The 26,945-nt window shown below is 42.2% G+C and overlaps 1 protein-coding gene across 2 annotated transcripts in view; it reads right to left on the bottom strand.

Annotated features, from left to right (window-relative positions):
- Positions 1–466: 466 nt before the first annotated feature.
- Positions 467–26,945, bottom strand: part of Ube2d1 (ubiquitin conjugating enzyme E2 D1) — a 35,415-nt gene continuing 8,936 nt past the window's right edge. The window contains exons 2-7 of one of the 2 annotated variants that reach the window (XM_004657855.3): positions 10,303–10,366; positions 10,179–10,210; positions 7,170–7,247; positions 6,048–6,153; positions 2,025–2,118; positions 467–1,350 (exon numbers count right to left, since the gene is read on the bottom strand). In XM_004657855.3, coding sequence (XP_004657912.1) covers positions 1,305–1,350; positions 2,025–2,118; positions 6,048–6,153; positions 7,170–7,247; positions 10,179–10,210; positions 10,303–10,366 — 420 coding nt within the window. In that variant the 3' untranslated portion in view covers positions 467–1,304. Of the gene's footprint in view, positions 1,351–2,024; positions 2,119–6,047; positions 6,154–7,169; positions 7,302–10,178; positions 10,211–10,302; positions 10,367–26,945 lie in introns of those variants that run through there. The other variant, XM_045137545.1, reaches the window with a different exon arrangement.

Below are 26,945 nucleotides of genomic sequence, written 5' to 3'. Positions count from 1 at the left end.
CACTGTTTTGTTTTTGTTTTCTTGAGGTAGGGTCTCACTTTAGCCCAGGAACTCATTCTATGGTTCCAGCATGGCCTCAAACTCATAGCAATCCTCCTGCCTTTGTCTCCCAAGTATTGGGATTAAAGGCGTGCACTACCATACCTGGCACTGTAGACTATTCTTAAAGTAATACTGCCTCACACTCCTCCTGAGACTTGCCAATAAATCATCGTAGATGTGATCTAAGAGAAACCCTAACTCTAAATTCTCATCTACACCAAGAAGCCCAGGTAAATTACGTAACCACAAACAATTGGGCAAAGAGGTACTAATCTAACACAGTACAACTGATAGATAATTCATAGTGATTTTTAATAGACCCCATTTTCACAATTTGGAAACGATTTTCATGCAACATTTTGTATAGAGTTTTGATCCTTATGGATAAAGCAAATATTTTTTTTCATTAAGCAATCCAGACAAATAGTAGAAAAAGCATTTTATTTATATGGAAAAAGCTACTGTAAGATCTGTAAAAGGTGTCAATATAATATTGCCTATACAGAAAAAAATTCAGATGTGGATAGCAACAAGTAAAAGTTACACATCTTCCTAATTAGCAGTGCAATTAATTCACATTGCAATAAAGTTAAGTCAAGTATAACAAAATCACAACAAGTGTTTCTCCATCATATCAGCATACTGAGCATTACAGTGTAAAGTTCATTTCGGGTTTAAGAAATCTGCAGTCAATCTACGGAATATCCTAAGACAAGGGAGACACAGTTAATTCATTTAATTATCAGCTGTTGGGGTCTTCAATACTGTTCACAGGAAAGAAGCAATGAGTCAACATACATGTAAATAGAATATATTTAGTCTATACAGTAAAAAAATACAAATTATAAAGTGAGCTAACAAGAATGAAATCTGAATACAGACTTATAAAAGTGATGACATCTTAGACAACACATACAGTATTTCTCATGTAAAAACATCTAGTTTCAGCAAAAAAATAGTTTGGTTGCTTTTCAGCTGCGTTGTGTATCTCATAAGCTGAAGGCGCAGATGTCCAAGCATCTCAGAAACCATGACAAGTGTCTTTCTCAATGCATACAAAATGATAAATGCTCTCATCACAGTCTCAAGGGTATTTTTGGAAGTTTGTTTTGTCTTGCTTCAGAAACACATTTAGGATGAGTAAAACCAAAGGGTTCATGGTACAATGAGACAGTAAGCAGTGCTCAATTTACTGCTAATGTTGAAAATAACCTAGATTTTACAGTACTCTGGTATAGGTGAAGGTTTCTTTTTAATTAATTTTACATTGCATATTTCTGAGTCCATTCTCTTGCATGTCTGTTGTATCTGTAAGCATACAAAAGAGATAAAGTAAAAACATACAGATTTAATCTTTGAATACATTTTTCTGTATATAGAAGAGTGTCTTTTACCTTCTCAGCTTAGTTATAATGACCACACACATGCCAGTGACTGGGTCAAAGTTACATAAACACAGGCATAAATAAAACAACAAAAAATGATTTTTAACTCATGGATAACCCTGAAACCTATGTAAAAAAGGTACCCAACATATAAAACTAAAACACAGAAAAAAAATAAACAAAACAAAACACAGAAACCAATTTCTAACAAATCTGCAAAAGCTAGCTGTAAACGTGTATTATCTTCAAGATGCCAGTGAGCATGTATGGAATGGGATGGTCATTCGGGGTGGGTATCAAAATAACTTTTCTTCCCAGTTTCCATTGATTAAGCTAGTCCAGGCTTACTTCACTGCGTAGAACTATGTACTGTGCAAACACATAGCATGTACTAGTAAGCTAGAAAGGAATAATTTTAAAAAGTTTTAATTTTTTTGTAGAAAACCTAGAAGAGTTTAAGAAATGAGGTCTACTTCATTGGAAAGAGATGATCTTCATATAAGCATAATTAAATGGACTCTGATATCCTGGTAACACTCACGCCTGGCAGAGTAGACAAAAAGGCACCCAGCAGGAAGTAGGTAAGTGCACACTTACTTTTCTTTGTCTGACTTATAGATCTGTGCAATATCTGGCACTAGGGGGTCGTCTGGATTGGGATCACAGAGCAGAGAACATATGGACAATAACACTAGAGTTAAAAGAGAGCATGTGTTAGATAGATGATGACATTTCTGCATCACTGCAGTTACACATGTGAACAGAACTGTACTGAGGGCTGGAGAGGTGGCTCAGCAGGTAAGCTCTTGCCAGCAAAGCCTAACAACTCAGGTTCAATTCCCCAGGACCTACATAAAGCCAAATGCACTAGGTGGCACATGCATCTGGAGTTTGTTTGCAGTGGCTGGAGGACCTATTGTGCCCATTCTCTCTGCCTGTCTCACTTCTCTCTCTCTCTCTGCTTGAAAATAATTTTTTTTTTTTAAAAAAAAGAATTGTACTGAGTCTAAAGAAAACAAAAGAGAAAAGGAAAACCTCCCCAGCAAGGGGCGCAGCTCAGTTGAGGAGTACTCAACCACCACCACCCCAAAATAACACAAATGAAAAAAACAAAAACACCACCCATCAGGTCACACTTTATACTAGCTTTTGTTCACATACAAATATCACTAATGTTTAAAATTATAAAATTATCACAAATGTAGATAATAAAAATGTACTGATCTTTTCTCAAGTTTTAAATTCTATTTGAATTTCTACTTTTTCAAACAGCATTTTTTTCTTTTCTTTTTCTTTTTTCTTTTTTTGAGGTAGGGTCTCACTTTAGCCCAGGCTGACCTGGAATATACTCTGAGGCTGGCCTCAAACTCAGCAATTCTCCTATTTTTGCCTCCTGAGTGCTGCGATTAAAGGCATGTGCCGCTACGCCTGGCAGAGTCTATTTGTTTTTTAAAATGTGACTGTCTAAAGTACTCACTAACAGCCATTTAAAATTTTTATTTATGTATTTACTTATTTATGAGCAGAGAGACAGAAAATGCACATGCCAGGGCCTCTTGCCACTGCAAATGAATGCTAGGTGCATGTAACACTTTGTGCACCTGGCTTTATATGGGTACCTGGGAATTGAACCTGGATTGTCAGGCTTGTAAGCAAGTGTCTTTAACCACTCAACAATCCTTTGAGTGAAGAGCAATTGAGCTCTACAAGCAGTCAAGTCACCCAGTGCAGAATCAAGTCACTGTGCTCTTTGGCTCAGTGCTTTAGGCCATCTATGAAGAAGGGAGACCTCTAAGGTTTCTTTGTTTTCTTTCCCTGTTAATGTTTTTATTTAGTAAGCATACAAGACAATGGGCTTCACTATGACATTTCATACACATATGTAATTGCACTTTGCTGACCTTCACCCCAAGCACTCCTGTGACCTTCACCTCCCACTCACTCCCTTCTTCCCCCCAATAGTTTCCTGTGTGTGATGTGTACATACATGTACACATATAGTCCTGATTGATATGTTTTTTTTTTCCAACAATCATCTATATACCTCACATCTGATTCTATGCATTTAACAAGTAACACAAACAACTTTTTTTTGTTGTTGTTGTTTGTTGTTGTTTTGAGATAGGGTCTTGCTCTAGCCCAGACTGACCTAGAATTTTACTCTGTAGTGTCAGGCTGGCCTCAAATTCATAGCAATACTATTACTCAGCCTCCCAGGTCCTGGGATTAAAGGGCTGTGCCACCATGCCCAGCAGAACGACCAACTATTTTTATATAATGTGTGTTTTAGGATATAAATGTAAAATTTAAGTTATTTGTTGCTATATCATATCAAATCCAAATTCTAATAGCTACACTCTGCTACATAGTGAACTGGAAGTCAGCCCAGACCAGTAAGACCCTTTCTCAAAAACAAAACCAAAGCAAACTCATCTATGTGTCTGAACAAGGAGGAACGGGTCCTCTCCGGGCTTGTGCATTTGCTTTTCGTGCATGCAGTCACTTCTGAGTGCTCTCATGGAACCGGGAGCAGCACCCCTACCCTCCTCTACGATGCTCCCGTAGCTGCTCCTGCTCTCTCCAGTCTAAAGGTGGGGTTTCAGCAGTATGTGTTCTTAAGTGCAGGGAAAGGGGAACACAAAGAACTGAGGAAAATGCTAGTGTTTGTCTTCCTCATCGGTGTTCACCCAGAATGAAACCCCTCATCTCCCCACTCCTCTTCCAGTACCCATTCACCCTGACCTCTCTTCCATGCCCATAAACCTAACGCTAAGGAGAAGGGAAACACTTGGTCACCCTGCACCAGGTGACAGTGACCACACTGCTGAAACTATCTTAATCTACCCCTGTGAGGGTGGAAATCAAGGCTGCTTAAATTCCCAAAGGATTGTTTCGAGAAGCTAACAATACTTCCTTTTTTTTTTAAATAAAAAGCAACAAAGGTCAGCAGATAAGCACTTGGCATCTGGCACTCTGCCATTGCTTCTAAGTGACAAGGGCTTTGCTACATATGCCAAGTGACACTCATTTTGAAGAGAGTATATTAATTTCAATAATCATCTGACATGGGATCTTTCCTTTACTCAGCTCATAATATGTTCATTATGTGAAAGATTTCAAAATCAAGGCATTGTATGAACATTTCAGGTCAGAAAAGTTAATCATAAAGAATTAGCCTGAGGGCCTTTGGTTTACCCAACCAAGGCTTGATTCAGTGCCCTTGGTGGACCCTGCTTCCTAGACATACAATTCCCTTTTAAAACAGGCTATATATCTGGGTAGTCTTTTTTTTTTTTTAATTAAGAAACAACTGGAGTATCTTCCTATGAATGCTTCAAGAAAAACAACTGCCGTGAATTTTATATAAAAGAGGAAAAACCGTGGCTGTCATTTCAGGGGCAGATGCCTGAAACCCAAACAATACCTCCCAGCTGTCAGGTTGTGAGAGCAACAAACACAGAGTGCTGGCATAGGACCTTGCATGGGCTTCTGGGGACCTGTGTACACAGCTGGCTGCAGCTGAGAACAATGCGGTATTATCTCGGCGAGCTGAGCATCAGCCTGGGTTAGGTGTCAGCCACAACGATGCTACGGGTTACTTGAGCTTAGATCAACATGCGGCTTCTCTGGCTTTAACCTCAAGTCTGAAGTGTAGCTTTCCTTTAAAACAACGAATTTTACCACCCAAATCTGTTATGTTTTCTTGGACAAGGCCAAATTGCTAAAAAATTTTATTCATTACCAAAGGTTTGATTTAGTGAATGGGACAAGTGGTCCCAAAGCCTGCCTGTCCCTCTCTTCCTCCCTCCCTTCAGGGGTGTGTGTGTGTGTGTGTGTTGTTTTTTGAGGCAGGGACTCATTCTAGCCCAGGCTGACCTGAAACTCACTTAGTAGCCAAAGCTGGCCTTGAACTCACAGTGATCATACCTCAGCATCCCAAGAACTTGGATTAAAGATGTACGCCACCATGCCTGGTTCTTACTCTCTTAGTGTTTTGACCACTACTATACTTTACTCTCTCTTTTGAAAAGAAAAATCCAAGCTAGAAGGGTAGATATGAAAGGCTTAATGTTGAACTTCTAGCTCTGATATTTTAAATATCTAATTTCATTTAGATGTGCCCATCTATACCTCACATTCCAAGGACCAAAGCAAAACCAGAACAGAACTAATCATTGTAGATTGTTAAAAAACAACAACAACCAAAAAAACAAAACCAGATGACGAGATGGCTCAGTAGTCAAAGAGGCTTACTTGCAAATGTACAATGTAAAACCTGCTGTCTCAGGGTTCAATTTCCCAATATCCACATAAAGCCAGATGCACAAGCAGAGTACATATCTGGAGTTTGTCTGCAGTGGCAATTGGCCCTGGTGTACCCATACTCTCTCTCTCTCAAGTAAATAAACTTTGGTCTATAGACTATATTTCTCCTCTCTCACTGTTCTCAGCTGTTTTAATTTTTTTTTTTTCTTAAAGAATGGGCATGCCAGGACCTTAAGCCACTGCAAATGAACTCCAGATGCATGCACCACCTTGTGCATCTGGCTTATGTGAATACTGGGGAATCGAACCTAGGTCCATAGGCCCAGCTGTTTAAAATTTTATCAATTAAATTACCTTTTGATACAGTCAAAGCTGGTGACCACTGGGATCTCAGGATATCGAGACAAATACTTCCATTACTGTTTATGTTGGGGTGATAAATTTTCGTAGTGAAAGCAATCTGAGTATAGGAACAAAGAAATGTTAACAGTGCACGAAGTATGAGCAAAACAGACCTGACCTGCCCTAGGGTATGGCATCCTCTGCTGTACACAGCCATGGAGGAGAATGCATCCCACACAGGTGGAAGGAGTGTTGACCCTGGACTATAGACCACTGTCACTACTAGAGATTTGAAAGAAAAATCACTTTGTTTGAGAAGTGCTTTGGAGTGTGGAGTGACTATGTCTGCGATAACAGGTGTGACTGGCTGGGGAGCACCTGCAGTCACTATCTTGGACTTCTTCATGACCCCTCAGAGTCATCCTTGACCATCAGCAGAGCATGGAAGTAGCCCAGGCATCTATAGTCAGGGTGCTGACATGCTGTAGGGCAAAAGCAAGATGCCTCAGCTTGTCACCTGCCCTAGAATTCAGGACCATCCTCATCTTCTACATCATGCCATGCATGTGATTCTCGTCAGGCATTTTTTTTAATCTGCCATAATTATTTCCTGAGTGTCCTTCCTCTGTCCACTTCCCTTTCTTGAAAACCCCATCATTTCTTTGGACCTCATCTGAATTAAATCTTTAAAAAATGCTTTTATCCGCCTCAGGCATTAAATGAAATGGCTGTGTTATACTTGCTAGGGTGTCCTCTATTGTAGCAGAGCATTTAGGTCCCCAGCAGATGTTTACTAGATACGTATGAAAGAAAACTGGGTCAGCATTGGAAAGAAAACCCAATAAACAGAAAAAGTCTGATTCTTGGCCATAAGAAATATCCCAAACTATACATATCTGATAAGAAGCCAAAGAAGTTCAAGAATTCAGGTATTTGCCATTCTACAAATTAATCTTCCTTCTGTTTAGCAGACACAATATAATGTGTGAGTAAGAAAGCATATTTTAGAGTCAGTGGTTTTGCAAAAGATAGCTTGCCCACACTAACCGCCCCATGGTCTGTGACATCAGGATACCATTTATGGAAAACAGTAAAGCCCCTGACTTGAGACCCATCAGTGATATTCATAAATACCTTTGGCGGTTTGAAAGGATAGTCTGTTGGGAAATGCACGGTGAGAAAGAAGACTCCACCTTGATATGCACTATCGGGCTGAAATGACAGAACAGTGTGCATCGATGTCTGATCACTGTACGTCCTTAATCACTGTAAGGGATTTCCCCACATGTTAACAATGGGAAAAACAATGCCACACTACTTTAAATGCTCTCATTAAACATCATTCTGCAAAATAAAGCTATCATTATGTCACAAATTCAAATAATTATCCTTGAGAAGAGACTCCCTGGACAGATAGGAAGGAGGGTATTCAACCACATGCCAGCAAAGTTTAACACAAAACAACAAAAAGAACAGAGACAGTGCATGGGTGTGACTTAAACAAATGCTTGTTCATGAGTCGCAATACTCAGGTTGTTGTGAGAAAAGAGCATTTTCTAGAGCCAGAACAATGCATGAAGCATGAACAAAACATACCGGATCTGCTCTGGGATATTATTTATCTTAGTTTTCTGAGGTAGGGTCTTGCTCTTGCCCACACTGACCTGGAACTCACTCTGTAGTCCTGGCAAGCCTCAAATTCACAGCAATTCTACCTCAGTTTGGGATTAAAGGTGTACGCCAGCAGGCTCAGCCCATAAGGCAGCATTTTAAAAGGAAGGCGGTGATGCTGACCAATATACCAGCAACATGTAACCAGTGGTTTTTTGTTTTTTTTTTTTAATAAGGTAGAATCACATTTTAGCCTAGGTTGACCTGTAATTCACTAGGTAGTCTCAGGCTGGACTCCCACTCACAGCAATCCTCATATCTCTAACTCCTGAGTGCTGGGACTGAAAGCATGTGCCACACTGTCTGGCAGACAATGGGCATTCCAGGGCCTCTAACCACTGCAAATGAACTCCAGATTCATGCACCATCCTGTGCATCTGGCTTTACTGAGCACTGGGGAATTAAGCTCAGGTCGTTAAGCTCTGCAGGCAAGCACCTTAACCACAGAGCCATTTCTCCACTCATAACCAGTACTTTGAAAAGATTTGGACTAGTATTTACCTTTTTTATTTCCAAAACTTAAGTTCTGATGTCCACTTAATAGAAAAGACTGTTATGAAGTGTCAAAGTAACACCACTACACAACCAATCCCTCAACTATTCAGTAATAATTTTAAAAATAATACAGGAAACACATGTCCAAAACAAAGTTAAATAAACTCAATATTCATGGTATATCAAATTAGAAATTAACTTTATGGGGAGAATTTAAATGTGGCCACCTTTGTAAATGGTCATAAGAAAATTATAACATAAGCAAAAAAATTTAGAAAGAAAAAAATGACAGCAAAATATTCCTAAATTTCCATCATAATTTCTTCATATTTAATGAAATGTGTCATATTAATATGTGGGTGATAAAAGCAAGACTGTCATTACTTTCCTTGAATTTATGCATAAGGTTAGAAGCACATTGTATAATTATTATTCATATATATGTGTGTTTTTATAATATATATGTATGTATTATATATATATATATATAAACATTTTATTTGTACACACACACACACACACACACACACATTTTGAATTCTAGCTGACCAAAATCATTAGGAATGTAAAAACTGTAAGCAAATCACAGTGATAAATATGGGATGCCTGGGTTGTCAAGTGACATTAAATGAACTCTATAGAGATTGTGTTTATGTTACTCAAAAAGAAAAAAGGCCGAGTATGAATAGCATCACTGTAATCAGGGCCACTTGTGAGTCACCTGAGAAGTATTTGTGGCCAACCAGCACTCTGGCGGCAAACAGGCCTTCCGATGACAGCACTTGGAGGGTTCAGAGGAGGCAATGAAACAAACACGAATAGCTGGATGCCTATGGAAAACTGTCATCTAAGTATGTTGTATTTTTCAGTTTAGTATAAAAAACAGAGCAACTTAGTCATTTGGGATAATTCCTAAAACACCTTTTCTTTGAAATTCAGTATTTATTTACTTACTTAATTTTTGCTTTTAGTTTTAAGTGCAACACGAGGTGATATGATTCAAGACTATGCTTTGAGTTCAGGGAGATGATAGCTCAGTGGGCCAAATGCTGGCTTTACAAGCATTGAGTGCTGGATATGCCAGGCATGTACCTGTAATCTCAGCACTGGGGCAGTGCAGGCAGGAGGGTCCCTGGGGTCCTCTGGACAGGCAGTGCAGCCTAATTGGTGAGCTCCAGGGCCAATGAGAGACTTTAGCTCAAAGGAGGGGCACAGTGGATGGCACTCGAGGCTGTCCTCTGGTCTCCATACTCACAAGCACGTACCCCAACACATACGCACATGCATAAAGAACAAACAAAGCCATGACTTATGGATAATGCTCCTTCAGAGGGCTGTGGTCAGGAAAATGTCACCTGAGTCCTCTTACCCAGAGAGTGCCCCGCCCCTCTCAATCAGAGCCTTGCTCATAGAAAGGAAAGCCTGGTTCAAGTCGCCCTTGGCTCGCAAATGTGGGAAGAAATCATGTTACAGAACAGTAGTGATTGTGAGTTTAAGGCAGTGTGACTAAATGAAAAGCAGCCATCTTGGCAGGTGGCTGGGGCACGTCGAGTTTTGGTTGTGACAGGCGCAGTGTGGAGACTCACCGCACACCAGTGCACTCTGCCTTCAGGAATTCCGTTTCTGGGTTAGACTCATTTCAAACCTATGGAAACGGATGTGTGAGAGTAGCCATGGCTTAAGAACGACCACCTCTCGAACAATCAGAGCAAACACAGTGTGCCTGCGCAGTCTGCGTGACCCACGAGCAGGTGGGAGGAGCAGGGCTGTGGTAAGGAAATGGTCACTGACCCCAGCAGGCATCTGCCATGAACGCTGTTGAAAACGACCACAAAGCCTACATCACGGTTTGCTTCCAGAGTGATTCAGAGTACGGGGACACTCAACCTGACTCAAACAGCTGATCACAGGTCGGAAAGCACGAACGAACACTGGCTGACTGAGGGAATTAATTTCATGTATATGAATCATACTTACGGGGCCCATAATTGTTGCTTGCCAATGGAACACTGAAACAAACACAGGAATGTGGAAGTTAGTTACAGGTGTTCAAAGCCACTTTTTAATGGCATCAAAAGCTGAGCAACAGACAAGCGCTTACAGTCGTCTCCCACGGGCCCGGCTGAGCAGTGAGCAGGGGGATCTCGCTGTAAATCACTTAATTCCTGAAGGAAAGAAAAAAACATACTTAGGTTATTTCTTCTTATTTTACTTTTAATATTTATTTATTTGCAAGCAGAGAGAGAGAGAGAATGAGTGCACCAGGCTTTAAGTAGATACTGGGGAACTGAACCTGGGTTGTTAGGCTTTGTAGGCAAGTGCCTTAACTACTGAGTATCTCTCCAGTCCCTGTTACTTCTTTCATTCCAAGGAAACAGACATAATTATGTATTAAGATACAAATTATTAACTTCTCTTTAAGATAATTTTAGGCAGATTCTATTCAAAAGAAGAAAGCAAAGATGGGCTCTGCCCCTGCCAGGGAAGAAGATGGAAGATATTAAATTCCTTTATGAGGGAGATACAGCCCATGAAAAGACTAAAACAGATCAAATTACTGTTTTTCTTTAACATCCCCAAGACAAAAAGCACTTAATTATCATTTATGGCATGCAAAGTAGTTTACATCACTGCTAGGTAGACCATACACATTTAAAAAGTAGGTCCTGGCTGGGGACCTCAGATATGAGGCCCTGGGTCAAACAGGTCCTACTTCCAAAGAGTTACAATCTAATGAAGGAGTGGAGTCTTGGAAAGACAGATATATATATAAGGAACGGCTTGAAGGGTGAGTGGGAAAAATGAGAACAGTCATCTGTAAGTTTTATTTATTTGTGGTGTGTGTATTCATATATGAGAGAGACAGCATCTCTTGCCACCACAAACAAATGCCTATCCTGTTTTCTGAAGGTGGTTGGGGAAATGAACCTGGGCCTGCAGGCTTTGCAAGCACACTCCCTTAAGTGCTGAACTCTCTCCCAGAACCTGGCCCATGCTCTGAAACCAAGAGTGTTGATTCACAAGCTCTCCCCTATCCTTACATATCAAAGGAAAGATCACAGAAAGATTTGGTTTTCACGTTGGCCAGCCATGGCCCTGGATTTCAAACATAGCTAGCTATACCCTTGCACAGTTTCAGGGGGTCCCTCAACCAGCTGAGAAGGAAGTGATTATCCCCAATATTAGGAAAGGTGTGGATACAACACTAAAGATCATGCCAGCTAAGACAGGGTCACTGGGAGTTGAGGGGGATTAAGGTCAAAATACATTGTTTACATGTATGGAAATGTCACAAATGAAAAATAAAATAATTAACACAAAAAAGGTTATACCAAGGCTAAGTATGAACAAAAGCCTGGGTTCAATCCCCAGCACAATAGAAAAAAAGAGGCTGGGTTGATGCTGCAGAGGTTAAAGGCATTTGCTTGCAAAGCCTACTGGCCTGGGGTTCCATTCCCCTAGTACTCACTTAAATCCAGATGTACAAAGTAGTGCAGGCATCTGGAGTTTGTTTGCAGTGGCAAGGGGCCCTGGCATGTACATACACATTCTTTCTCTCTCTACCTATAAAAAAAGGATTTAAAAAGAGAAAAAATGTGGACTGAGAGATAGCTCAGTGGTTAAGGCACTTGTCTGTGAAGCCTAAGGACCCAGGCTCAAGTCCCCAGAATCCATGTAAGCCAGAGGCACAAGGTGGTGCATGTATCTGGAGTTCGTTTGCTGTATCTGGAGGCCCTGATGTACCCATTCTCTCTTTCTCAAATAAGTAAGTAAATAATTAAAAAAAAAAGAGCTGAAGAAAGTATAACTGAAGAATCGAAATGAGTTTGGAAAACTGCAGCTGGCCTATAGAAAGTGACATCTAAGCCAGGCGTGGTGGCACACGCCTTTAATCCCAGCACTCAGGAGGCAGAGGTAGGAGGATTTCCACAAGTTCAAGGCCACTCTGAGGTTACATAGTAAATTCCAGGTCAGCCTGGGCTAGCGTGAGACTCTACCTTGGGAAAAAAGAAAGAAAGAGAGAGAGAGAGAAAGAAAGAAAAAATAAGTGAACTCTAAGGTAAACTAATGATGAGTGGGAGTTAGTTCTGAGAGAGGTGGGTGATGTGAAGCATTGCTGTGGCATAAAATGAGATTGGAAAGGTGGGCAGAAGTCAGGCAGGAAATGGAACAAGACACCCCATTGGAGGCGTGGAGTGTCATTCCGAGTGCACTGAGGTGGGTGTGTGTGTGCATGAGTGTGTGTGTGTGCATGTAGAGGCAAAATAAGAATGTCAGGTGTCCTCCTCAATCCCTCCCCACCTTATTTACTGAGGTAGGTCTCTTACTTGAACCCAGGGCTCGCTGATTTGGCTAGACTAGGCAGTTAGCCCTCAGGATGTGTCCATCTCTGCTTCCCCAGCACTAGGATTTCAGTCACATGCCCTGCCACCATGCCTGGCATCTGATGTAGGTTCTAGGGATCTGACGTGAAGTCCTCCTGCTTTCACAATGTTCACTTCATACACAGAACCACATCCCCAACCCTCACCACCCTATTTGAGAATGACTGCCTTATAACAGTTTTTTGATTTGGGCTCTGGAAAGATTGCTTCTGAAATTAGTTATGTTGAGTCGTCTAAACATTAATGTAAAAGTGGTACTTCTTGGAGCTCATTTTACTTAGGGTACTAGTTAATCAGAAAACAGAAATCTCTGTTTTAGCAAATGTTAATGAACTGCATTTTGTGTGCATAGATATAATGTTACATGAATAAACACACATACACAAATATATACACCAATTTAGTTTATTAACAAGATGAACCCAACACATATCGTAGTTGGAATAGCTTTGAATCATATTTAAATTTCAAGTGTCAGGCTATCCTTCAAATCTCTTTGAAGTATTATACAATAATTAAAAAACAAAGATGGGCTAGAGAGATGGATTAGCGGCTTAGGTGGTTGCCTGCAAAGCCAAAGGACCCAGGCTCCATTTCCCAGGATCTATCTAAGCCAGATGCACAAGGTGGCGCATGTGTCTGGAGTTCACTTGCTGAGGCCCTGGTACACCCATTCCCTATCTGCCCCCCCTTTCTTTCTCTCAAATAATAAATAAATGAGAAAGATAATCTTGTTCTTGTTATGTTTTCAATGTCCTATTCTACATCCTTATTAGAAGGAATGCTTAATGTGGATGCTTGGTCTCTCGCTGATGGTAACTTGGGAGGTGGAGCCTTGCTGGAGGAAGTGTGGTATGTTGTTGTGAGTGGGCTTGGGGTACTACAGCCAGCCCTTCCTTACAGAACTTGGCTCACTCTCCCGCTGCAGTTTTTCAGCTGCTGTGGCAGAGATGATATCCAGGCTCTGCTCATGCCACGCTTTCCCCTGACATCGTGAAGCGTTTCCTCAAGACTGTAAGCCAAAATAAACCCTTTCCTCCCTCCCACTAGCTGCTCTAGTGCGGTGCTCTGTGCCAGCAACGAGATTGGAACTGCAACACTGAGGAAAAGAGCATAACAAGTAAATGACGGCCCTTAAACTGTCCACTCAACACTGACCCTTGATTACAGGGAGGAGAGAGCTGACAGTACATGGACTGCTCCTAAATCCTCTCCGTCACACTGCTTGTCAGTCCAGAGTGAAAGCCGTGGGACAGGTGCAGGCAGAATGACCGGGAGAAAACAAAGGGCACAATAGACCATCCACTGCCTGCAAAGAGAAGGTGCTTGAAAAACTGAGGACACTTTAGGACATTCTAAAGCATGTTAATGAAGTGACAAGATACAGATTTAAAAAAACAACAACAAAAAAAAAACACCAAACAAACCTAAACCCTGCTTTTTCCTCTCAGCAGTCTCTGGCCCTCTCCCCCAACCTGAGAACCAGCACTGAATCTCACCTTGCTGAAGATGTCCACCACCTTCCTGCACGGGCTTGGCTAGCCAGCTCCATGTTCCCATTGCTAAGCAAGTCTCCCCCTTCTTAATTGTCCTTCCTACTGTACCACTCCTATCCCGAATCTAAGGTGCACCCCGAAGACAGCCTTCTAATAACTGTTTCATGAGGCCCTCAGGCATTTGACTACACCTTGTCACAGCCAGACTTTCTATAATACCAAGTTAAAAGATTGCAAGGACAAAATATTAAAAACCATTCTTTTTTAAAATTAATTATTGCACCTACATGTGGTATGTTATAAAAGCAAAACAGTGATTTGTGGAGGAAACAGAACATTCAATGGATAAAACACCCATGCGGACCACCCAAAGCAAGCCCTTGTTAACTGACTAGAACACCTCCACTGACCGTCTCACTGGGAAGTAAGCGTGCCACTGTCTGCTGGAGGAAAGTAAGCTGCAAGAATCCTGCGAAGGGCAATACAGTGATGACTGTGAAAGTGCAAAGTGATCGTGGTCACCAGGCCAGCAGTTTGACCTAGAAACAAACGTGCGGATAGCAAAGTGCATGTGGGCTGGAGTTCATGATGGCTTGGTGGTTAAGGAGCTTGCCTGCAAAGCCTAAGGACGTATGTTTGACTCTCCAGATCCCATGTAAACCAGACACACAAGGTAATGCAAGGGCACAAGGCTGCACAAGCACACAAGGTGGTACACACATCTGGAGTTCAACTACAGTGGCTGGAGGCCCTGGCATGCCAATTCTCGTGCGCGCGCTCTCTCTCTGTCATAAGAAAATTTTAAAAATAGGCAGACTACCAAATAGTATATAAGGGGTTTATTTAAAAAAGAAAGAAAAGTTCACTCATAGAGATGTTCAGTACAGTGTTGTTGTTGTTGTTGTTTTTCCTCCGAGGTAGGGTCTAGCCCGGGCTGACCTGAAATTCACCATGTAGCATCAGGGTGGCCTTAAACTCACAGCGATTCTCGTACCTCTGCCTCCTGAGTGTCGGGATTAAAGGCATGTGCCACCATGCCTGGCTCAGTACAGCATCTTGTATCAGAAGGAAGAACTAATAATGACCTTGTGGTCCATCAGTAACAAGGTGGTTTTGCAAAATGACACAGCCACAGTACAAAATATTGGACAGCCATAAAAGAATGAGACACGTGTTGTAGCACTCACCTTCTTGTTGCTGGGACAGAATACCTGACCAGAGAAGCTTATGGAAAGAATGAGTTTTGACTTTTTTTTTTTCCTGGCTTAGTTTCAAGGGGAAATGTCATCACAGTAGGGAAAGCATGGCAGGAGCAGACAGCCAGGGCACCACATCGCCAGGGCACCACATCTCCACGGCAGCATGGGAGGAGCGAGCTGAATGCAGCGCAGACAGGGCTGGCCTGCAACACAAGGCTCACGCCCAGCGACACGCCTCCTCCAGCAAGGCACCAACTCCTCCAGCCAGATGATAAGCATGAGGCATAGGCACAAACACGTGAAGCTATGGGGGACATTTTACCATCATAAATGTATATGCTGATATTGAAAAAATGCTGAGTGAATAGAATATATTTAAATGAAAACTACAAGTTATACAATATTCTCATAAATTACACATGAAGTGCACAGGTATAAAAGCCAATACACAAGCTGGGCGTGGTGGCACACGCCTTTAATCCCAGCACTCGGGAGGCAGAGGTAGGAGGATCGCCATGAGTTCAAGGCCACCCTGAGACTACATAGTGAATTCCAGGTCAGCCTGGGCTAGAGTGAGACCCTTCCTCAAAAAAACAAACAAACAAACAAAAAAAAATAACCAAAAAAAAAACAACACACCATCTGTGGGCACTGCTCATCTCTAGAATACACTGTTGCTGGTTACTTTGGATTTTTGTTGTTGCTGCTTGAGACAGGGGCTCACTTTGTGGCTCAGGATGGACCAGAACTCCATGTACCAAAGCTGACCTTTAACTTGAGATCCACATGCCTCAGCTTCCAGAGTACAAAGATTACAGGTCTGCCCCCTACACCCCAGTTTCTGAGAGCAAGAGAGACAGAGAGAGAGAATAGATAGGCAGAGATAGATAAGCATTCCAGGGCCACAGCCACTGCAATGGAACTCCAGATGCTTGAGCCACCTAGTGGGCAAATGCGACCTTGTGCTTGTGTCACCTTTGTGAGTCTGACTTGCGTGGGATCTGGAGAGAGATTGAACATGAGTCCTTAGGCTTCACAGGCAAGTGCCTTAACTGCTAAGCTATCTTTCCAGCTCAAGAAATGACACTGCTTTTAAAAAAAAATGTACACATTGGGGATGGGGATATGGCTCAGTGGTTAAGGTGCTCACTTGCAAAGCCTGCCAGCCTGGGTTCAGTTTCCCAGCACCCACATAAAGTCAGAATCACAAAGTGGCACATGCATCTGGAATGTTTACAGTGGCAAGAAGCTTTACTATGCCCATTCAATCTCTCTTCTTGTAAATAACAAGTAAATAAAAATATAAGGCCATACATGTTTATGTTTCTGGGGGTGAGGGTGCATGTGGATGTGTAGGGAATAATCACTGGTTGTGAATCTGCAGGAATACTCTCCACTTTTTTTTTTTGAAACAGGCTCTCTCATTGACCAGGAAGTCACCAAGCAGGCTAGACTTTTTGGCCAGTGAAATCCAGAGATTCTCCTGCCTCTGCCTCCTAAACACTCTGACTACGAGCAAGTGCTACTGTGCCAGCCTTTTCATGTAGGTTCTGGGGATTAAAGTCAGGTTGCTATGCTTGCAAGGCCAACTGAGCTGTCTCCCTAGCTCCAACATTGCTTTTTAAAAAAAACTTCATGTATATTTCAAGCATTTTTTCTTTTCAATAAAATCTTTTTATTGAACAATGAAAGACTGTTTGCAGTCACAGATTGGGGGTTAGTAGGTCCAATGTGACATCCCAGGCTGCAAACTGGGACAGGAAGGACACAGAGGGGAATAGGTGAAGCTGAGTTCCATCCGTGGCTTGCTAAGCAGTGTTCTACCAGTTTCTTCCCTCATCTTGATGACTATCAAATGAGCATAGTTATATAAGCTGTGAACGTTAGTGAGGCTAGGTGAAGACTATAACTTTTCTATAGCATTAGAAACTATTTCAAATTGGGGCTGGAGAGATGACTCAGCAATTAAAGATGCTTGCTTGTAAAGCCTGCCAGCCCAAGTTCAATTCCTCAGTATCCATGTAAAGCCAGATATACAAAGTAGTGCATGCATCTGCAGTTTGTCTGCAGTGATAAGAGACCCTGCTGTGCCCATTATATCTCTCTCTTTCTCATACACACACACTCTCTCCCTCTCAAGAAAATAAATAAAATGCTTTTTAATATTTTATTTCAAGGGCCAGAGAGATGGATTAGTGGTTAAGCACTTGCCTGTGAAGCCTAAGGACCCCAGCTCGAGGCTTGATTCCCCAGAACCCACGTTAGCCAGATGCACAAGTGGGCACACACATCTGGAGTTTGCAGCGGATGGAAGCCCTGGCACACCCATTCTCTCTGTCTCTCTCTGCCTCTTTCTCCCTCTGTCTGTTGCTCTTAAATAAATAAATAAATAAATAAACAACAATTTTTTAAAAGATTTTATTTCAAATTAATTATGAACACAGTGCAGATTGAACTCAAGTCTTGTACATCCAGGGCAAGCACTCTGCCACTGAGCTCCGCTTCCAGTCCTCAAATGCTCCTTTGAAAAACAATGGTCTTGGGGCTGGAGATATGGCTCAGTGGTTCAATGTGCTTCCTTGCAAGCCTGCCGGCCCAAGTTCAATTCCCTAGAACTGATGAACAGCTGGACACAAAGGGGCACATGCATCTGTAATCCCAATGCATATAAGGATATAGAAGAGGGAATCTAAAAGCTCATGAACCAACAAGAAAGGCACACACAGCAGCAAGAACAAGGGAGATCCTGTCTCAAGCAAGGTGCAAGGAGAAAGGACAATCACCCCAAGGTTGGCCTAAGACCTCCGAACATGTGCTGTTTATAGGTGTGCTGTGGCATGTGCATACCCACACACATCACACATATCCACCCACCCACCCATACCCACACACCTACATGCACAATAAAACAACTCATTTTGAAGTCAAATCTGGATTAAGTCAAGCCTTCTGCTGAACCTTTCTAGCCCTGTCTCCTTGAGCAAGCTACTCACCCTCTCTAAGTTTTTTTAAAGAAATATTTGTATTTATTTGCAAGCAGACACCCACACACACATACACACACACACAGAGAGAGAGAGAGAGAGAGACAAAGACAGAATGAGTGCACTAGGGCCTCTAGCCACTGCAAACAATCTCCAGATGCATGAGCCACTTTGTGCATCTGGCTTTATGTGGGTACTGGGGAATTATATTCAGATCATTAGGTTTTGCACGCAAGAACCTTAACCACTGAGCCATCTTTCCAGCCCCTTTATGAGTCTCGAGCACATGATTTGTTACATGCAAACATCACTGGCTATTTTGAAGAACTATACTAAGTAAATGAGAATGCAAGTATGTGCCTCGGGCAATACCAGCATATAAGATAAATGCTAGGTTTACCCACCCTTTCCTCTTTCACCAGACTGTTTACTGCTTTTTATTTTAGTTTTTGAGTCTCACTGTATAGTTCAGATGGGTCTCAAACTCATCATTTTCTGGTGTCTACCTCTGTGCTGGGACCTGTGGCCAGTTCAGAATGTTTTTGAGAGCAAAATTGTTTTGCTAAGCTGGGCATGGTGGTGCACACCTTTAATCCCAGCACCTGGGAGGCAAAGTAGGAGGACTGCCATGAGTTTGAGGCCATCCTGAGACTACAGAGTGAATTACAGGTCAGCCTGGGCTAGAGTGAGTCCCTACCTTGAAAAGCCAAAAAAAAAAAAAAAAAAAAAAAATTGTTTTGCTTCTCCATCCTGGATTCTTCTAAACATTTCGCACAGTGCTTTCTACATGTAGGTGTTTAGTATTATTTGAGTCATTTTAGAAGAAATGCAAAGAATTGTATTTTTCCATAAAATAAGAACCATTTCCTTCCTTACACAGTTCTGTAGTTTGCATATACTAAAAGGTTTCACACTTACCTGAGAACAGGGTGAGCCACTCAAACACTCTGGATGCCTTTTAGATAATATGTCACTAAACATAATGACATCTGAAAATGGCCACCAAGAGACTACTAATTATTGAAATATTCTATCACTTGGATTTCCAGTTTATGGAAGGTGTGACACATTTTAGTCAAGTCCCCAAAGCCACATGGAATTCCCATTAGAATGTTTTGTCTTAGTGTTTGTAGTTTTAAAATCCTCAAAGCTCTAAAGGTTTCCTCCGGACTGAGTGTTCAGGGTCTTGCTGCTGACTTACTTTCAGTGTGGTTGGCTGTCCATGAGGAGTAAGGACTTGTGCTGGGCTAACCTCATCTCAAAGTACATCAACTCCTTACCCAGGGACAGCACTGCCCAGAGGTTCTTTTTGAAATGGGGTCTCACTCTAGCTCAGGCTGACCTGGAACTCACTCTGTAGTCCCAGACTAGTTTTGAACTCACAGTGATCCTCCTACACCTCTGCCTCCCCAGTGCTGGGATTAAAGGTGCGTGTCACCATACCCTGCTAAGTTTTTAAAAAGTACACTGCATGCTAAATTTAACCAGCTGTATTAACTATAAGTGTTCATTAAGTATTTCTACAGCCTTTCTAGCAAACATTCTGATTTTATGATTTCATCCAGATTCTACCCTTCAGCATTAGGGTTTAAAGACTTAATATAATGGAAACAGATTATAATGGTAATAAAGAACCTCTCAGGTCACTGCTCAGGTACATTTGTTGATGATTAAACCAGAGTATGCAATTCAAGGCAAACTTACACATTTGTACGGAAAAACAAAACAAAGCAAAACAAAAATACCCTCCCTAAATTGCAGTTTGGGAGGTCTTAAAAGGCAGTCGTGTAGATTCTAGAAGGCTAACAGTAGCTATTATGGTCATATCTCCAAGTTAACATGGCACGAGGCCTGCCAAGTCAAGGGTTTCCTTCTGAGTCTGTTCCCCTCCTAGGCCAGGAGAATCAGCTCCTGTGTGAAAGCCACCTCAAGTAGAACATGCAGACCAACAGAGACACTCAGGAAGTCAGGCTATATGGTCTGGTAAATTCTGAAGCTATAAGGACTGCCCCAGCATGCACTTCCTATCTACTCTTCTCAACTTCTATTCTTAAATACAGTCAGCCTTTCCTATCCACCAACTATATCTAGAAATTATTCAGGGGGAAAAAATTGCATCTGTACTAAACAAGTGCAGAAACTTTTCCTCACTATTCCCTAAACAGCATAACATCACAACTGACTGAACAGCATCGGTACTGTACCAGGTGATAGAAGTCATCTAGCAATGAAGTGTGGAATTACATGCAAATACCAGGGCACTTTATAAAAGGAACTTGGGCACTGATGAATTGTGGGATCTGCAGGAGGTGCTACAACCTGTATAAATAAGCTTGTTAAAAGGCATTCAGTCAGGCCGGAGAGATGTCTTAGTGGTTTAGGCACTTGTCTGCAAAGCCAAAGGACCCAGCCACATACAAGATGCATCTGGAGTTTGTTTGCAGTGGCTAGAGGCCCTGGTGCACCCATTTTCTCTCTTTCTCTCTCATAAATAAATGAATAAATAATTTTTTTAAAAAAAAGGCATCCAGATTGCTGGCTGGGGAGATGGTGGGTAAAGTGCTTCCCACAGAAACATAAGGACTCTAGTCCAAATCCCCAGAACCAATGTAAAATGTCAGGCATAGTGGCTCATGTCTGTGATACACGCACTAGGGAGGTGGAGAGAGGGAATTCCTGGCGCTCATTGACTAGTCAGTCCAGCTGAACTGGCAAACTCAAGGTTCAGTGAGAGACCCTGTCTCAAAGAAAAAAAAGTGGAGAGCAACTGAGGAAGACACCCAACAATGGTTACCTCTGGCCTGCACACACACTTGACTTCCCTACCTCAAAACATATAGAAATCAATTCTAAGGTGAGCGTAGGTTTAAATTTGCAAAGAAAAATGACAAAGCTTTAAAAAATGTTAAATGTGGGACTGGAGAGGTGCTTTCTTGCAAAGCATGATGGCCTGGGTGTTTGATTCCCCAGTATCCACTTAGGGCCAGATGCACAAAGTAGCACATGTGTGTAGAGTCGGTTTGCAGTGGCAAGAGGCCCTAACATGCTTCTCTCTGTTTGCAAATAAATAAATAAAAATATTATAAAAATATTAAATATCTTCACGACCCGAGGGAAGACAGAATTTTAAATAATGCACCAAGAGCAGTAACCACAGAGAAAAAAATAAGACACTTGAACTTGATTAAAACTAAATGCATCTGTTTATGAAGACATTAAGCCAGAGGCAGGGGAGATGGCTTAGTGGTTAAAGGGGCTTGCTTGCAAATCCTGCTGGTCCAGGTTCAATTCCCCAGCTACCCATGTAAAGTAGGATGGGCATTTGTTTGCAGCAATGAGAGACTCTGGTGTATTAAATACACATATACCCCCAGACACACAAATAAATAAATAAAACTTTTCAAAAGACATTAAACCAGTGATAAAGCAAGTCAAACATAATATCTGTGATATACGTATTAGACAAGACTCATCCAGATCAATGCCATGACAGATAACTATGGATCTTTTTTTAATTATTATATGAGATCATCCAGATGATGTAAATACACAGACACACACACCAGAGGGGGCTCGGCTTCCTTATTCTCAAGGACATGCAAATTTTATTCCACCCAACAGAATGGCAAAGACAAAAAGAAGAAAGTATGAATGCTGGCAAATGTGAGTAGTAAGTACAACTCTAACACTCTGCCAGCTGACCACATCCGATAGCTATAAAAACACTGTAAGACACAGCAGTTCTGCTGAGTATTTACCTGATGGAAATCTACATACTACGTCACCTTAGTGGCACTATTTGTAAGGCCCTGAAGCAAAAACAACCTAAATGTCCATGGCCAACAGGATGACAACGGGCATGTACACACTGCGGCTGCATGAAGCTGCCCTCCAGCCTCACAAAGACACTGAGCAACAGAAGCCAGCGACAAAAAGACACATCACATGATTCCCTTCACATACTGGCCAAAAACAGGCGCAGCTGACCCTGGTGCTAGAAGGTCACAAGAGCAGCTTAGCTGAGGGCAGCGAGATGAAGCTAAGAGGGAGGGGCGGGGTGGCCTGGTGATGCTATTTTTTGACTAAGGGCTGGGTTTAAGGTTGTCTGCACTTTGTAAAAAACAATCCCTGTGTGCTTTATGCATGTATTTCATAGTTTTTCAAAAGTTTACATTCTAACATTTTAATTTTTTTGTTTATTTTTATTTATTTATCTGAGAGTGACAGAGAGAGAAAGAGGCAGAGAGAGAGAGGAGAGTAGGCACGCCAGGGCTTCTAGCACTGCAAACGAACTCCAGATGCGTGCGCCCCCTTGAGCATCTGGCTAACGTGGGTCCTGGGGAATCGAGCCTTGAACCGGGGTCCTTAGGCTTCACAGGCAAGCTCTTAACCGCTAAGCCATCTCTCCAGCCCCATTCTAACATTTTAAATGAATTACTTTTTGCCATTTTTATTTATTATTAGTACAAGTAGTAAGAACATACTTTGTATGGATACATCATGTATTGGTGCCATCTTTTCCCACCTCCCTGCCCCATTCCACAGGAAGCCCTCCTCAGTGGGGTTGCTGGTATAACCCCTAGCTTTGTGGGTTATACAGTTTGAGAGCAGCAGTCAGTTATTGGGAGGAGGCAGTGCCTCTGGGCATGACATCTCAACCTGTGACTCTTACAGTCTTTTTGCCCCCCTTCCGCAAAATTCATGAGCCTTGGTTGGATGATGTATTTTAAGTCTACTTTAGTGATTAGCTCTTAGGAGCCTCTGGATTTCTGCTTTGATATGTGTTGAGTATCCTCTTAAATGAGTTATTTATTTATAAGCAGAGAGAGTATGGGTGGACCAGCGTCTCTGGCTGCTGCAAATCAATTCCAGATGTACGCACCACTTTGTGCATCTGGCTTTACATGGGTACTGAAGAATTAAACCTGGGCCAGCAGGCTTTGCAAGCAAGTGCCTTTAACTGAGGAGTCATCATCCTAGCCCTTACACGTGTTTTTCCTAAGTGATAATTTCCAAAGGTAGACATGGATATATGGAATTCACATTATGTAAAATATGATTAATGAGACTAGTTACAAATCCACAAATAACTAATTATAGCAAGAATGCTGGGTTTGTGATGCCTGTATCATGTATGTACACATTTTAGTTTCATCTCCAGTTGCCTTTAGCCTAAAACTGAAATGCACGGTTGAGCCCATGATTTTCTTACATCTGAGACAGAGACGCTTAGAATAAACCAACCCTATACCTAAAGATAGATAAAGCAAAAAATAGAATCAAAGTGGTGAAAACACTCCCCAGAGAAAAGCTGTGTATGCCAATGAAGTGATTTTCTAACCATGCAATGAACCATTAATGAGTGGCGGATGACAGGGTAGTGTCTTTATACCATGACTGGAAACATAAAACCATTTAGAAGGTTGCAAAAATGTGTACTTAGTGGATTTATACAGCCTTCCATGGCTAAGCACTTCTATTCTGGTTCAGATTTCTATAACCAGCAAGACACAAAGAAAAGTACTGAAAGGCCTTGGAACTGAATTTAAATTGGTACAGATGGCATGTTTATAACACCCCCACAATATGCTGAGTGTTCTCCACAAAAACAACCTCGACACAGCCCCAGCCTCTCAGGGACTTAACATCTAAAAGTAGATGAAGCTGTCTAATTCAAAGAAAGAAAACAAACACCTAGCAATAAAGACGGGAGTGTAAGAAAAGGGGCCTGTGTTCATCTCCTGGCTCCCAGAAGAGTGCCCACCCCATCCAAACACTGGAGAATGAACACTAACAAGTAAACACTCCTTTACCATGAGATTTAATATGACACCATGCAGTAAATTTCCCCCCCAAACTTATGCTGGCCAGACCGAAAATGCTCCTGGTGTTCCCCAGCTTTAACAGGCAGACGGTGTGAATCACCATAATAGATATGATATATACCACACTGCATGAGTGCTAAGGACGTCTCACAGCTCCTGTACTGGGCTGATTTATGGACCCAAGTTAAAATTTATTCACCCCAAAGCACAGCAAAGCATTATTTCAAAAGCCCTGGCCCCATGAGCAATGAAGAAATGGGATATAATCACCTTTTTACCTCAAAACTCCCAAAATATGCAAGTGATTCTTACTGGTTTATTTATTTATATATTTTTTGTTGCCTCTAAGTGGGTGGATGAGCTAAATTTGATTTGTCTGTAAATGAACATTTCATGGGCTTAGAGAACCCACGTAAAACCAGATGCACTAAATGGTACATGTGTCTGGAGTACAAGAGATCCCGGTGTATCCAAACTCACTTTCTGTCTTTTAAATAAATAAATATATATTTTTAAGTTATAGGGGCCAGACTCTCTTCGACAAACTGGCCCTTAACTAATCTATTATCTTGTGGATGTGTGTAGCACGTGTTACACATGTGTTTACATGTGTTGTATATGTGTGGGTTCACATTAGGTGTGTGGGCATACCTGGATAGATGCATGTGGAGTCAGGTGTCTTCTTCTGGGCTTTCCACTTATTTTTCAAGACGGGGTCTTCCTCTAAACTCAAAGCTCACCCATTAAGTGAGGCTCGCTAGCCAGCAAGCCCCAGCGATCCTCCCGTCTCGCCTCTCCAGTGCTGGGATTGCAGAAGTGCACACCACTACACCCAGCACCTACATGGGTGTTGGGGATCTGAACTCAGGGTCTCATGCTTGTGCAGCAAGCACTTTACCTGCTGACCTGCAACCCACAAACATGTAGGCTCAAATCCCATCAACATAAGGAAGAGAAAAGAAATTATCCTGCTGACTGTGTTGTGTCTGAGCAATATTCACTGCACATGAGCTATAAAGAATGCAATCGAGGCCAAGTGTGAGGTCAAGATTGGGGATATTTCCTACCCATCACATCACAGGTGCACCCACGTTCCCAGTGAATGTTGCATAATGGCTTGGATTTCCCAATTGCTATATTTTTTTGAGTCTCAAACATAGCCTCCTTTGAGATAGAAAACTCTCAGTCTCTCTCTCTCTCATACAAACTTGAATGTATATCATATATATATATGTATATATATATGTATATATTTATATGTAACAGTTTCAACAGAGGAGTTACATAAATTTAAAAAAATAGACAGGCACAAGCTACATTTGAATCTACTTTAGGAAGTCTTACAGTAAAAATGTAAGTATTTTTTAATTCACTTTATTTTATTTTACTTATTTGAGAGAGAGAATGGGTGTGCCAGGGCCTTCAGCCACTGCAGATGACCTCAGGTGCATACGCCACCTTGTACATCTGGATTACATGGGTCCTAGGGAATTAAACCTGCGTCCTTTGGCTTTGCAGGCAAGCGCCTTAACCCCCAAGCCGTCTCTCCAGCCCCCATACAAGTACTCATCCCAGTAGCCCTCACTCTCCGCCTTGACCACCACCTGACTCCTTCCCTTCCCTACTCTAGTCCCCCACCCCTCACTAAATGAACCACTTCAGATTCCCCTTCTGTTCTAGAAGGTGCTCCATACAAGGCAGCTGAGGTCTACAGGACAAAGGCATCTAGGAAGGGCCAGAAAGGAGACCTACTGAGACAGGAAGCCAGGCAGACCCCGTTAAAGCATCTGGGAGCAGATGGATGAACAGGAAGGTTGATGAAACTCCTGAAGGAGCGAGCCTCTAAAACTGGAAAGGCCACACAAGGAGCATGCATCAGTAGGTCAGACCAACTCCAGAGGAGCAGGGAGAACAAGCCCCTGTCATTCTCAGGTGACTCTTTCCTGTGCCCTCTGCCATCACCCTGGCTCAGAGCCCTGGACCAATGCCGTGTACTCACTGCTGCCACTGTCATCTCAGGTACAGTTGCAGTCAGGTCCGCACTGCTGGCAGAGATCACCCGACCGAGAGCAGCTTGTGGGAACAAGAGTTTATTTTAGCTTACAGACGCAGGGGAAGCTCCACGATGGCAGGGGGAAACAGTGGCATGAGCAGAGGGTGGACATCACCCCCTGGCCAATATCAGATGGACAATAACAACAGGAGAATGTGCCAAACACTGGCAAGGGGGAGCTGGCTATAATATCCATAAGCCTGCCCCCAACAATACACTGCCTTCTGGAGGCATTAATTCCCAAATCTCTGTCAGCTGGAAACCTAGCATTCAGAACACCTCACTTTATGGGGGACCTGAATCTAGCCACTACAGGTACCATGCCAAGCCTTGCAATACTTTCCATTCAGCTCAAAGCACGATTTATAGCTGAGTATGATGGAGCATGCATGTCATCCCAGCATTCCAAGCTTGAGGCTAGTCAGGGATATATAGTGAGGTGAAGGCAAGTCTGACCTAAATAGCTAGAATCCATCTCAATGAACAAAAAATTCCCTGCACCACCCAAAATGCTTCTAATTCTGCAAAATACTGTCTTGCCTGCATGTTTTTTACTTGTTTATATGTGTATGGGCATGCCAGGGCCTCCTGCCATTGCAAACAAACACGAGGTGCTTGCATCACTTTAAAAAAATATTATTATTTATTTGAGAGACAGAGTATAGATACACCAGGGACTCTGCCAACTGCAAACAACTCCAGGCACATGTGCCATGTTGTGCATCTGGCTTTACGTGGGTACTGGGAAATCAAACCCAAGCCTTCAGGTTTTGACAACAAGCACCTTTAACCACTGAGGAAT

This window comes from Jaculus jaculus, chromosome 18 (assembly GCF_020740685.1).
Source record: "Jaculus jaculus isolate mJacJac1 chromosome 18, mJacJac1.mat.Y.cur, whole genome shotgun sequence".
Classification (NCBI taxonomy): Eukaryota; Metazoa; Chordata; class Mammalia; order Rodentia; family Dipodidae; genus Jaculus; species Jaculus jaculus.
Note: the sequence above shows the minus strand (reverse complement) of the source record. Positions and strands in the feature narration are given on the sequence as shown.